We start from the raw sequence: 14,756 nt of genomic DNA on the forward strand, positions 1-14,756 counted from the left end.
ATTCTTATATTCAAATCTTACAGATGTGCATTTCATATTCAATAAGTGATTTTAAATAATTTAATAATTTAATAAGAGCAAACAGGAGTAAATGAAATGTAAAGGCATTCACCAGTGGCACTAAATCTGCTTGATAAGGGTCTCAGAAGATTAATGGTTGCAACAAATCAAACATTACTTCACTTATTATCAGGTTAATTGTAGAACAGAAAATGTCAATGTCCTGACCATGACTACAAATTGATAAGAATAAATATATGCTTTCAATTATTATAGTAGCCCTGAGTGCTGGGTGGTTCTTGCATCAGAAATCTTTTGTGTAACTATCCAAAACAACCAAATTCATATCAGGGTCACAGGTGTCAGAGCCCATCCTGGGTGGGGTGGCACACATTCCACTCACACAAACTGTTCCTCCTTGCCTATGTCAATCAATGCTGTACTGATACTAATGTGCATATGAACAGCTCTTTTAATCCCCTTTTGCTATTTGCATTGGTATCATAGTTAAAAATATTTTGTACCAAAGTGTACTTTTTTAGTTTAAACCAATTTAATCTAAAATGCATGACAGTGATGTGTGCATTTTCAGCTTTAAATGTGAAATGTGTCTACATTCCAATATTTGGTATGTTCGACTCAATATTTTTGGAATCGGTTGTATCTGACATATTTCCCTGCATGAAAGATGAATTCTAGTTGTAAAAAATATGCGCCACGAAGAGTGAAGTCCACTGTACCAATGGCAGCGGAGCTTGGCTGCGAAACAAGCCAATCAGCGCAGGTCCCTGAAATGCCCCGCCGTCGTCAGTGTCACCGCAGATTTGCAGATGACAGTCCCACAAAAAAAAATTGACATTGGGTGTAAAGACAAGTATTAGCGAGAAAAATGGTGTCCACGAGGTTTCCTTTTTGATTTGACGTGGTTAAAAAGTGTAATCTCTTCTCATATGCCGCATTAGGAAGGCTTTGGCATCCTTTCTAATCCGTCGAACTTGCTTTTTATTTCTGTGTTTATGTTTGCGGTGCGTGGACCACAGTGGGTGTAGTGCCGGATGCGGGCGGGCGTAACACCTGTTACCGCTGCATCCGTCCAGCTGCCCGAAGTGCCAGAACGCGTCTCTGTCTTTCTCTCTCTCCCTGTCTGCCGCGCTGCTGCTTATGCGGACTAATCTCCGTCCAGAGCCGAGATAAAGCCGTTGACGTCCTGCCCGAGCACTAAGCCAGGCGGCTCTCTGCCACGCACAACATGGATGGGGAGGAATCCGCGATGACTAGAGGACTCTGAACCGACATTAACGCGCTTGTAGGTTCCAAAGCCTCCATCACGCAGCACCATTTTAACTCACGACTCTCTTTTGCTCCAATTTCTAATAATATTAAGTAATAATAATACAAGCGGTACTGTTGGTCTGGCGAAATGGGGAAAGACGAATGCAAAACCATGCTGGATGCTTTGAACAAAGTGACGGCGTGCTACAGGCACCTGGTCACGGCTCTGGGCAGCACCTCGGACTCCCAGAACCTTCGCGAGGAACTGCAGAAGACCCGCAGGAAGGCACAGGAGCTGGCCGTGGCCAATAGGACTAAACTGACCACTTTACTGAAAGACAAGAGCATCAGCAAGGACGACCGCGCAGAATATGAGCGCCTGTGGGTGCTGTTCTCCAGCAGCATGGAGCTCTTGGAGGTAGACATGAAAAGGTCCCTGGAGATCGGCCTGGATTTCCCCCTCAAAGTGCCAACAAGGCACCTGATTCAGACCGGAATGACCGGCAGCACAACTACCGTGGCCGCGCGAGCGATGAGCGTCCAAAACATGAAGTATGAAGGCGACGCCAACATCGACACGGCGGACCTGAAGGACCTTGAGACCGACATCCTGCAGGTCGGCCAGATGGTGGAGGAGATGGAGATGAAGGTCCAGGTAGCGCCATGGGCGGTGGAGGCCAAGCAGGAGGCCGGAGCGGAGCTGAAATCCACAGTCAGCGTGGGAAACTCCTCCGTCGGGGTGATCTCCATCTGCGAAGAGGAGCCCAAGGAGGGAGATGACGGCGACGGGGGCATCATGAAGGCGTTCGCTGGGATTGTGTTCACTGTGGTTTTACTCATCGCTGGCATTTTAGGATACCTAGTGATAAACCTTTAAAGAACTTGAACTTTAAAGAAAAAGGAAAACGCAAATATAGGTTTGACGGAGCCAAACTAGTCATAGCCAAGTTATAAATTCATCAAACTGCATACTGTTCACATGGAAACAAACGCATTCTAAAGTGACATACAGTTTTATTACACGTATAGCGACGACCCTGCCTTTCCCTGCAATGTTATTGTAGCGGATGATTTCATTCAACTCGGACCACATCAAAATCCCGCGATTTCGGCGTGAAACGAGCAACCCTGGCCACGCTGGTCTAGATATGTTGGCCCGGCGGATTAAGATTTAAAATGATTTTAAAACCACAACGACAGTGATGGATGTTAAGAAGCAGTGTTAGTGGTCTGGACAGCATCAATATCGGCCGTAATCCGAGTGGATTAGACAAATGCTGTGTGCATTAAATGTTCGCTTGGGCCCACGGATAAACAAGTACTGTAACATTTCGTGAGGATTCGATGATAGAAGAGGATCAGACGGTTCCTTTTCCAGAAGGATAAAGTATTTTCAACCTTATGTTTCAATAATGCACATCAATAAGTCACATTTCAACTGTTACACTTTATTACTTGTCACTGCAAATGGCTATGACGCTCAGATTCTTTACTCCACTGTAATGAGCAAACAATCTGTATTTATTTCAGATGTTTGATTTGTAAATATAATTGTATAATTGAAGTAAAATGTATTTATTATATACAAATAAATGCTTATTCAAGCATGTATTTTTTAAGATGTGTTACATGTATATTTACAGAAGTCTTGGAAATCTATAGTCCTCTTATTCCCAAAGCCAAGTATAGACCCCTTAGGCTCCTAATGTGATTACATTTGAGAACTAAAGTGCTTTGCCTTGCAAGGATTCAGTGTTCAGACTTTTCTATTTTGACTGGTGATGAAGTGATCTATTGCCCCATTCTATTTAGTATGGTGACTTTAGTTATATATATAGGCAACAAAAATGTGTTTCTAAGCAGAATGGGGCAATTCATTTAATAATTTTTACTCATCAGTGTAAAATAATTTATTATATTTCTACATTGCAGAGTATAAATCTAACATGATACTAAAAATAAATACAAATTAATTAATGTGGTTTATGGAATCCTGATTGGACAATGGTAACTAATTAATGTTAATGTAATATTTGACTGAATACTTACAAAAAAACCCATTTTGTTCCAAGTCTCATTTTATGTCATCCTGCAACAGAGTTGGCCTAAAACCAAAAATATAAAATGAAATTAATCCAGTTGTTGATCCAGAACATGTTTGAAAATGACACAAAATAAACGTATTTGAGTATATTCTTCCTGGATATTTCTTGTTCTTATAACCCCCTCTGCAGGCAAATCCAACAGTACAAATACCAACCAAAAATATTTATTTTATATTGTGTGTGGTGGTTTAATACTGCACTGTGGTTCTTTTTTCATAAAGAAAATACACAGAAATGTGAATAAATAATGAAGAACAATTACAGTGGGGCAAAAAATATTTAGCAGCCATCAATTGTGCAAAATGTCCCTATTAAAAATTGAGTAAGGTCTGTAATTTTCATCATAGGCACACTTCAACTGTGAGAGACAGGATGTAAAAAATATCAAGGAAATCTCATTGCATGGTTTTTAAAGAATTTATTTATGTAATGGTGCAGAAATTAAGTATTTGGTCCATAGTAAAAGTTCACCTCAAAACATTTTTTAATGTAACCTTGGTTGACAATGACAGACAGCAAAACTACTTTTTTTCCCGACTGTATTTAATGAAGTGATGTAATGTTTCATTTGCGTTTGAACTTAACATTAGTTTCATTTAAAATGAAAAACACAAGTCTGTCTTAACTACAGAATTGATAAAATGAATACAATGTGCAAACAAACAAGGTTTTAAGTCGAATCCCAATGTGTGTGTATGTGTATGCACACCTTGATGTCAGCTGGAGCTGTGAACAGTAAACAGAAAAAAACATTTATGGATAGCAAGTGAATGTAAAAATGAATCAATTTGACTGAAAACTAATTAAGAAAATGTCAAGTAAAAGCAATATGACAGACAGAATATGAGGCCACTGTCAGAAGATCTGAATGACCTAGATGGTGTACACTCTAATATACATATACATTGAAAAAACATAAATGTAAATATACAGTCCCTGACAAAAGTCTTGTTGCTTATTTATTTTGTAGAAAAACTTGCTATTAACCTTTTAATTAATCAATTGGTGGGAGAAATTTACTGCAAATCCAAAAATATGTCAGCAAATTAAGTAGTGGTGCTGTGAGATCCAAATTTAATTTCTTGTATGACTTGCATGAGCTTGAAGGACTGCATCCATGCGGTCTGACAAGGATTTATACAATTTATTGATAAAGTCATCAGGAATAGCAAAGAAAGCAGTCTTGCATGCCTCCCAGAGTTCATCAATATTCTTTGGTTTCGTCTTCCATGCTTCCTCTTTCATCCTACCCCACACATGCTCAATGATGTTCATGTCTGGGTGGTAGTAGCCTAGTGGGTAACACACTCGCCTATGAACCAGAAGACCCAGGTTCAAATCCCACTCACAACCATTGTGTCCCTGAGCAAGTCACTTAACCCTAAGTGACAGGGGCGACTGTCCCTGTAACTACTGTTTGTAAGTTGCTCTGGATAAAGGCGTCTGATAAATGCTGTAAATGTAAATCTCTGGTGACTGGAGCATCTTGATCTTCTTCGCCTTGAGGAACTTTGATGTGGAGATGGAAGTATGTGATGGAACACCATCCTGTTGCAGAATGTGGCCTCTTTTATGGTTGGGAATATAAAAGGGTCTACCTGACCTGGGCTTGTCAAAAACGTCTCCACGTCTTTTTTTTAATCCTCTGTACTTGACACTGAGACACACTGAAGGTGTCTGCCACATCAGCAGTGGATCTGGTCTTCAGCCTCTTGATAATCAACACTTTAGTCTCAGGGTGAATCTTAGGCATGCAGAGGTCTAGTTACAGTTGATGTGAAGGTCTAGTGAACTGGGGTTCTTTTTATACACACCTGAGACCTAACTTTAGTCACAGGTGAAGCTCGTATGACAAGGCAACAACACTTAAGCCTTTGCCAAAACTGACTTCCATGGGCTTTAGCAAGCTTTGAATACTTTTTGACAGTTTCATTTTGCACTGAAACATTATTACAAAAGCTGTTGGGAATAAAACTAACCATTTCTTGATTAGAAATATATTTCAGTGGCATTTGAGGTCAATTTGTACACAATCGACAAGACTTTTGTCAGGGACTGTATATTCAGGTGCTTGTCTATTGAGTGATATGAAAACCAATTAACCTTTATGTACCTTTCTCTTTTTTCTCTTTCCACTGACATCTTGAATGAGATGGTTGCACTTTAGCAATATTTCAGTGGTGGTAACAAGTACAATTGTTGATGTGAGATTTAAAGTTCACATTAGGGTACAAAAGCCCACACAGTTTTGTTTTTTTTTAATAAGGACTTGCGCCAGAGGTTTCTGTTTCAATTTAAAAAAATTTTCACTTGGAATTTTTACTGTAAAAATCAACTCATCAACCATATCCTGAATAGATTAAAGTGTGTCAAAAGTTTTATTTTCATCATATGTCACCAGAAAAGTGAAGAATTGCAGTCGAAACTCACTTTTCACATAGACTCAAAATAATTAAAGTATTGATAGTCTGGTTGTAATGATGTGGGGAAAGTTAAGGTATTAAACATTTATTTTACTTCATATATTATGTGTAATCCTTATAATTAATATATGATTTAAAACTATATTTTAATTAGCCATCAAAAGAAGTAGTTAGAGTATACTCAAGTAATTACTTCCACAACAGGTCCACTACATACTTTGTGATTCGGTGGCAATCAAAGCAGTGTCCACATCGAGTTAGCAACATGTTGTTCTTTATTCAGCTCAATCACTAGTTTTAGTTTTTGTTTTGACCACACTTTGTTTGATTTGTTCCATGTTTTTCGACCATACATTCTGTTTTCTTTTCCACTTTATTCTAAAGAAAGTGTGTGAAAAGATTGCATTTACTCCAAGCCATCTGCTCACCAATCACAAGTATCCTGAAAACTAATTAATGCCATGATTGTGTATTGTGGAAGAAACATCATCTGTGCGACCAAATGGGAGAAACGGAAAAGGCAATATAATAACAAGATGATCAGCCATGACTGGGGCCCATCGCTGGACAGCATCATAGCTCTCGCAATGTCCATTGATCGCCGCCTCACAGAACGGAACCAGGAATGCTGATAGCACAGTGTGAGTGCCCAAGCTTTATCGCCCCCTCCCTGCCTTCAGCCACGCAGCTGGGCCCATGCAGCTGGGGCGCGTTAGGGATCCCCTCAGTGGAGGAGGGAGGAAGAAGAAGGGCTGTGTTTCTACTATGGTAGGCAGAACATCTTTGGTCGTGCAACTGTCTTCCCACAATCCATGACCTAGTGATAGATCAGGGCACATGGGCATTTATACTCGCTCGGAAAACAAAGCCTTGGAGTGGAATTTATTTGCCTGTGGAATAACACAGCCTTTCACATCACCAGCTGGTGCACTATTTTTCTTTGTGGGGAAGAAGGACGGGAGCCTGAGGCCCTGCATTGACTCTCGGCACTTAAACAACGTCATGAAAAAGAATCGCTAACCCCTTCCACTCCTGAACTCAGCCTTCAGGGGCCCAGATCTCACCAAACTCGACCTCCGAAATGCTTATCATCTTGTTCGGATAAAAGAGGAAGACAAATGAAAGACCATGTACAAGTGTTCTCCGTGTTGGTCCCTCGGTGGTGGAATGAACTTCCCCTCGAGGTCAGAACAGCTCAGTCACTGAGCACCTTCAAACGACAGCTCAAGACCTTCCGCTTTAAAGAATATTTAGATTAAATTTTAATTTGTAATTTTCTTGTTGTTGAACTTTGTGTACAGAATCTACAACAGAGTGAATAAAAAAGATGTATTCATAGTTGGGGGTCCTAGTGAACCGGAATTGATCTCTTCATCGATGGTAACTTAAGCACGTTGTAAGTCGCTCTGGATAAGGGCATCTGCCAAATGCCGTAAATGTAAATGTGTTACATACCGTCCAAATTGGGACTACTTAACCCAGGGACCAAAAGCAGAACACCAAAGGCTTTAAGCCCAGACTGGAATGGCTCCATGATTCCATTTTTTCAAGAAACTTACTTGAATAAAAATAGTTTTCTCTAGAATTTTCGCAATGAATGGGAGTTTGGAAAAAGGTCTAAAATTTGAGTATAGTGAAGGGTCCAGGGCAGGTTGTTTTTAATAAGTGGTCATACTACCGCATGCTTAAGAGACTCAGGAACTATGCTGGGATCAAAGATGCTATTAATTATATATAAAACCAAAGTTACTACAGTAGGAAGAAGTTCTTTTAAAAAGATGCGATGTTATGGCATCAGTTGGGAAACCCGAGAGATTAAGGGTCGCAACATTTTCTGAAGTGAAAGGGACATGGATTTGAGATAATGGAAAGTGGCAGAGCTGGAAACAGGCACAGATGGATCATGAAAAGCTGATGGAATAATTGCTCTTGCTGTTATTACTTTGTTCTGAAAAACAGAAAAAAACAGAAAAAGAATTCTCACATGCCTAGGATGAAGCAAGCCAGTCGGTTAATATGGGGGCATTTAAAATGGTGTTTATAGTCTTATAAAGAACACGAGGCTTGTGTTGATTTGTATTAATAACATTATAGAGATGTTTTTTTTTTTTTTGATAGTGTTGCCACCTTTCCCTCAATATGTCAAATGGTATCCGCAGTTTATCCCTTTCCTACCTGCGCTCCTGATTGTCCTACAGTAAGGTCTAGCAGCACGAGTTATGTAATTTAACCAGGCCTGGGGTGTGGGTTTAGGAAGCCAGATTTTCACTGGAGCTACTAGATTGAGGTTTTTATGAAATTGAGAGGGGTGCACACATGGTGTTACTATCCTTAAAAACAGCTGAAAACTGAACAGGAGTGGATGGATTGAATATACAACATCTCCTTGCAGGAGCACATGGTTTAAAACTGACATGGGAGTGTGATTTAAAATGAAACAGGGTATTTTGAATGACTAACGAGGAAGTAGTGGTGGCAGCCATAATAACAATACTACACAATACCAATGGAATGATTGCTGAACTTGAATTGAAATTATTAGATCTGTATGATATCCAGGAAATGGAGGGTGGTAGTGGCATAGTGGATAATACATTCGCCTATGAACCAGAAGACCCAGGTTCAAATCCCACTTACTACCATTGTGTCCCTGAGCAAGACACTTAACCCCGAGTTGCTCCCTGTAACTACTGATTGGAAGTCGCTCTGGATAAGTGCGTCTGGTAAAAGCTGTAAATGTAAATACTGTAAATAATACACAATAGATGATTTTGTACAGTACTTGCTTTTCTAAATCTAAAACATACACCAATGCAGTATTATCTTTCAGTCACTTTAGAGTTGACCTGTGAACATCTTTGCCATGTGTTAGCTTTATTTTCTGCTGTGTGCCATCCTCATTTACACGGACTCTGATTCTTGCACATCTACACTGATCTCATAAGTCTTACATTTATTATGCTACCAAAGACACTTACTAAGGGGTTACTAAGATATAATCTATTTATTTTTGGGATGTTTCTTTATTACCAGTGGACTGGGCCTAGGGCATAGCAGGTTAAACATAAACAGTATAGTCAAAATTCCCAACATCATATACACATTTGGTTTTCAGGAGTTCAGTCACCAGTGTGGCCCAATCAGAAATTACAATACATAGCAGTTTATGATTCTTCTACATATAGTTTACAGCAAAATACAGTAAAATCCAAGTAATGGATACCAGTTCACATCTGACAGGTTGAGCACTATGGGAGAGCAAAAGTTCTTGGCCCTTGAGGACTGTAAAGTGAAGAATACAGATTAGGTTATGACCAGAACAAATCAGGTGTGAAGAGACTGAATTGCCTTTAAAAAAACTCAAAACAAATCAACAAAATGGTGTCCCCTAAATTATACCACAGTTATTAGTTAGTCATAGCTATGAATGCATCTCAATAAACAATATATCACTCAAATATCAGCACCTTGTTAAAATACCAAGCCACCTTATTACACTGCTAATTACATAGAGTGTGACCATCAATGGTAGAATAAGAGATAAAATAAAAACCATGGGCACCCGTACTGATATCTCATGGCTCATACACTAGCTAGTGAATTTACATTATCAAAGTGAGAGGTGCAGCCAGGAGGGCTAGAAGATCAGAGGTGGCTGTCGATATCGAATGGAGCTGCATGAGGTGCCAGGTGTCTGTACTTGGGTGTGATGTTGATGTGAATAGAGACGGTGTAAGGGTCATGGAGAACCATACGGTGGATACTGGTCTTCGCCTTCTGCAACTCCTCAAGGCTTTTTTCTGTTGTCACACTAACATCACTCTCTCTGAAAAGGTCCACATTCTTGGGGTATAAACTGTCACCTGCATGCCAAGAAAACAAAATTTTAACACGAGTTATTCTCTGTTTACATTACATATGTATAATCATCAAATAACTAGATAAACAGGACCTGGAAAAAACATCATCATCATCTCTTTTCTACAGTAATGCCTGCAGAGGGTACAAACTGTAAACATTGGTTAACTCATTACATACAGTATAATATAGCATATTTTTCAGTCAATGCACAACACCTCTACATGCCTTTAAGACACAGAAACACTATGCTAACACTAAGGTTTTTCCTGTTTATTCATCTGCATGGTGTACCTGACAACAATATTAATCTCCCATTTTTTACTAGTCAACAATATATAATAGGGTGGGGGTAGCCTAGGGGTAACACACTCGCCTATGAATCAGAAAACCCAGGTTCAAATCCCACTTACTACCATTGTGTCCCTGAGCAAGACACTTAACCCTAAGTTGCTACAGGTGGACTGTCCCTGTAAGTACTGATTGTAAGTTGCTCTGGATAAGGGTGTCTGATAAATGCTGTAAATGTAAATATTTATTACTGTCTAGCATAATAAAGCAAAACAAAGTGTGGCATCAGACAAAATAAAGAAAAAGGGCACTGAGCTTTTCTGAAAAATACAGCATCCAGGGAAAACATGATTGTAAGATAGCTATCAAATCATCTAATGTAACAGCAGTTGTACAACCACTGATGCTAATGAAAGTCAAGTTTTATGACCTTCCCCCAAAAATTGGAACACTATAGTGAGGAAAAACCTCCTTTACACATACTTTAATGATCAACATTAATGGGAAAAGTTAGCCTAAATCTGTTTTTTTGCCACTGTAGAATATGACTATGACTATTTTATATAAATACTGCTTCACTAAGTTTAGTTCACAAACTCCACTGTTATCTTTTTTTGGTGAAAGTAGAGAAAATTATTACACAGGTTGAGAGAAAAAACAAACTTCTCATGTGACTATCCACTTGCAAGTGTGTTATAATTGTTCTATACAGACCTGGTAACAGGGATATGAAGCCTTCTGATGATGAGAGTTGGACAGGTAACCACTGCTCACAGCCTTCTAAAGACCGCAGACAGGCAAAACTATGCAAGTCATGCAGCAGAGGAAACCGATACATGCGGCACATCTCGTAAAACTGTGGCGGTGCAATCCATATCTCTCTGGCTTGGAAACTGAGGATAGTTTCTAAGGGACTGGACCACTGAAAGAAGACAAATATTCAGACCTGTGAGATGTTTTCACATAAGGGTAAGCAAGCATTAAGCAAGCAATGGCCTGTAACCCCACCAAAGACGAAATTACAAATTTGTAACAAACACCTTATATTGGAAAAATTTAGAAGGCTACTAGAGGATTTCATTGTGCGCCTGCCACTACTTCTCTGCCAAAGGCTTTGCAATTATATAGAAATAAGTACAACCATGACATGTACTTACCCTGCACACGACCAAGGCATGTTAAACTGTTAATACATTATCTTTTTGAAGTCACTGATTAAATAAAATTAGAAATAAAATAAATTCAATCAAATTAGAAACTTAAAATTACAGCCTTGTCTCTTGCACTACAGCTGCTATGAACAGTTAATCTAGTCAACAACACAAATTGTAAAAATTACAGCAATTGGAAATGGGGGTAAATGGGCCAAAAATGAACAAGAACAAAATTGCAGAAACATGAGAAATTTGAACAAATAATTAAGGGATGGCTATTACTGTTTTGAACTAGAACTGAATGTTGTATAACTGGATAATGTCACCCCTTTTTTAAATCAACAAAAAGGCACAGCTGGATAAAAAAGGGAACACATTATAGCACTAACACAAGCCAATTTAGTTCAAAATCAGATTATAACATTAAATTGAATAAGTTGCGTGGTTGTTCAAATTATGATACAGTCAAAGCAAAGCATGTCAAGGAACAGTTGGCATTAAAAAGCTGACCTTAAAAGTGACAATCTCCTTCTCATCTTGGACGGTGTGCGGCTTCTCCTCGAGACAGCAGATGAAGAAGGCGGTGTCGTACCTCCGCTGCTTCTCTTTCCGGCCGACAGGGGTCAGCCAATTTCCCCACTCGTACAATGCCCATATGTTGGGTAAGCACTCCAGCTCCCGACACATTCTGATAAAATTGCAGGGGTTCTCAATGACTGACAGCCTCCAGTGCATGAGTTCCTTTTCCTCCAACAGCCCGGCCAATGCTGTTAATTCGCCCGTATTTTGACCGCCGGCACTTTTATGTTGTGTGGTGTTAAATCCATTGAATGCTTGTTTGGGTACAACCAGCAATACGCCGGACTCTTCAAATGTCTCCCGAATGGCGCAGATCCGGAATGCAACCTCGCCCGGAACCGGGGAGCCCAGTTTCATTCTGTCGGTGGCGAAAATGGGTGGTCGCGTGCTGGGAGGCTGTTTTACTCTACCCAAGGCGAAATTTGGCGAGTGCCTAACGTCTTGAAAAAGATCCAGCCACTCACTGGAAAAGTCGGCAGCGTCCACGAGACCTCCAGGAAAGACATGTGCGTTGGGCATGAAGCCGCTCTTGCTGCTCCGCTGTAGTAAAAGCACCTCATAATCGAATTGGCAACTCGTGTCACTCCGATTCACCTTTGGGTTGGAGGCGTTTTTCGGGACGCCGCCGGTTTTCAGACTCTCCGCCGCCGCTGTGCGCTTTATTCCAGCAGCTAAAATCAGAGTTGCAGCTTCTCGCCAGTGCGCTAAAAAAGAGTTCATCTTTTAAAATGTAAATTAAACTGTACAGTCAATAAACTTTCTATTCAGTCTGACATTGTCAGCCTTCGTAGCGACCTTTGCCCCGGAACACAGCCATAACCCCTTTTCAAAATAAAAGTTCTTAGTGTGAATGGAATGGAAATAGTGCTATGGTGGCGAAATGTTATTAAAACTTTTTCTTTTACAGTTATTTGGGCTAATTAGTATGGATAAAAAACACTGGACTTTGAAATTAGCCTTTGAATTTCAAACAATATTTTTTTCTGCCTTTGAAATTCAAACATTGAGTTTTTTTTTTTTTTTGTATTGAAACAATGTTTACACTTACAGCATTTATCAGAAGCCCTTATCCAGAGCGACTTACAATCAGTAGTTACAGGGACAGTCCCCCTGGAGCAACTTAGGGTTAAGTGTCTTGCTCAGGGACAATAAGTGAGATTTGAACCTGGGTCTTCTGGTTCACAGGCGAGTGTGTTACCAACTAGGCTACTACCACCACTTGTTGATGAATATTTTGATTCTACATTTTTTCCTACATATGTCAATGTCAAAAAAATTCTAAGTAAAGTAAAAAAAATATCAAGGTCAGAAATTCAACTCCAAAACACGGCTGACGGGAGTTCGGTAAGTATGTTAATTACCTTAATTTGTAAGTAAAGAAAGTAGTAAAGAAATATCCAGTGACAAATACTACCTGACTCATTTCAAGATGACTGAAGTTAATGGAAAAAGTACAACAAGGATGCGGTGGTCATTATAAAACCTAAGCTGTGAGTTCATGGCGGACCTCAGGCAGGCAACGCCATGTCCCTTTAATCTGTTTTACCAATGAATATGTGTCTTGCTGTGCAGAAATGTCTCCTTGTTATTTCTTTGTGTTACTGGTATCTGTGTTGCAAATTCAATGGCAGGGAAGTCTCTACTTTTTGACGTCTTTACCCAGTTGTTGTTTATTTACTAACAAATTATATTTCTTAATTGCAGAATAATTTTTTTTCTACTTAGCAACATTGACCAATCTGGCCAAAGTCTGGACTGGATTGGAGGCTCTACCAGCAAGTCTCTCTGTAGAGGTCGTCAAAGCCAGATACCCCACTGCCTGCTTTGAGACCTTGCGGCTACCAGGGCATTGCAAGGATTACGCATCTTTTAAGAGTGCCATACTTGGCTGTATTCAACAAGACCTCTTGAGGAGAGGCGTGGCACTACAAGAAAGGACATTGTTTGTTGTTTCAAAAGGTACTCTGAGGACATGACCATGTGTTGTTGGGTGGTAGTAGGGTGGTAGTAGCCTAGTGGGTAACACACTCGCCTATGAACCAGAAGACCCGGGTTCAAATCCCACTTACTACCATTGTGACCCTGAGCAAGACACTTAGAAGTATTTTCATGTAAATCATCCATTTTAAACCTTAAATGTAACATCTATTTAAACATCTTAAATTATTACTTTGGTAAGTGAGTGAGTAATTTAATTAGTCTCTCTTAAACAATAACTGTAACAGCTCTTTTGCTCAATATACACAAGAACATTTTGTGCAATATTTTTGAAGAACTTCTCATGCCGTAGCCCAACCACACTGTTCAACAAGAATGTCTTATTTCACCATCCAACCTCATTCTTAGATCTTTCACACAAGATTAAATCCTGTCTGGCAAGTGATAATACAGCCAAGGATGTCATTCTTAAAAGATGCGTAGACCTTGTATGCCCTGGTAGCCACAAGGTCTCAAAGCAGGTAGAGGCAGTGGGGTATTCATTTTTGAAGATGAATTTCTGAATAATATTGTTTTTTGGTCCTTGAATCTTTAACTTTTTTGTGTATATTGAAAAATATACACAAACAATTGTAGAGGCAAACTATTCATCAATGTTTCAATACCAATAAATAAATAAGTGTTTGAAATTCAAAGGCTAGTAAAATTTCAAAATCTGATGGAACAGGTTTTTTTTTCCCCATAGATATTGAACTGTAAAATAAGAGGTTGGAATTTTGAGAACATATGTTTTTGCTTACATCTTGCTTTTTTTTCCTTTTTTCTTATTTTCGCTTGTGATACTTTCAGTTACGCCGATCATTTTACTTTACCTGAGAATGGTTGGAGTTTTGGCACTATGTTCTAGTGTGGGCGGTATTTATTTGAGTGACAGCTCAAGTGCCATCAATGCACTCGAGTACCTGAAGGCCACCATCACCAAAATCTGTAGTACTGATTGTAAGTCACTCTGGATAAGCGCGTCTGATAAATGCTGTAAATGTAAATGTAGTACATTTATATACTAGTATATATATAGTGTGTGTGTGTGTGTGTGTGTGTGTATATATATATATATATATATATATAGGCCATTT

The 14,756-nt window shown here is 39.4% G+C and overlaps 2 protein-coding genes across 2 annotated transcripts; one reads left to right on the plus strand and one right to left on the minus strand.

The window, feature by feature from the left end:
- Window positions 1-956: 956 nt before the first annotated feature.
- Window positions 957-3,465, plus strand: LOC114766174 (regulator of G-protein signaling 9-binding protein). Its single transcript, XM_028956821.1, has one exon. The coding sequence runs from the start codon at window positions 1,421-1,423 to the stop codon at window positions 2,147-2,149; it is 729 nt and encodes a 242-aa protein (XP_028812654.1). The 5' UTR covers window positions 957-1,420; the 3' UTR covers window positions 2,150-3,465.
- Window positions 3,466-7,860: 4,395 nt separating this feature from the next.
- nudt19 (nudix (nucleoside diphosphate linked moiety X)-type motif 19) lies at window positions 7,861-12,506 on the minus strand. The gene is made up of 3 exons (XM_028956720.1): window positions 11,614-12,506; window positions 10,664-10,871; window positions 7,861-9,663 (listed from the first exon to the last, which is right to left on the minus strand). The coding sequence occupies exons 1-3, from the start codon at window positions 12,400-12,402 to the stop codon at window positions 9,446-9,448; spliced, it is 1,215 nt and encodes a 404-aa protein (XP_028812553.1). The 5' UTR covers window positions 12,403-12,506; the 3' UTR covers window positions 7,861-9,445.
- Between the last annotated feature and the right edge of the window lie 2,250 nt (window positions 12,507-14,756).

This window comes from Denticeps clupeoides, chromosome 16 (genome assembly GCF_900700375.1).
Source record: "Denticeps clupeoides chromosome 16, fDenClu1.1, whole genome shotgun sequence".
Classification (NCBI taxonomy): domain Eukaryota; kingdom Metazoa; phylum Chordata; class Actinopteri; order Clupeiformes; family Denticipitidae; genus Denticeps; species Denticeps clupeoides.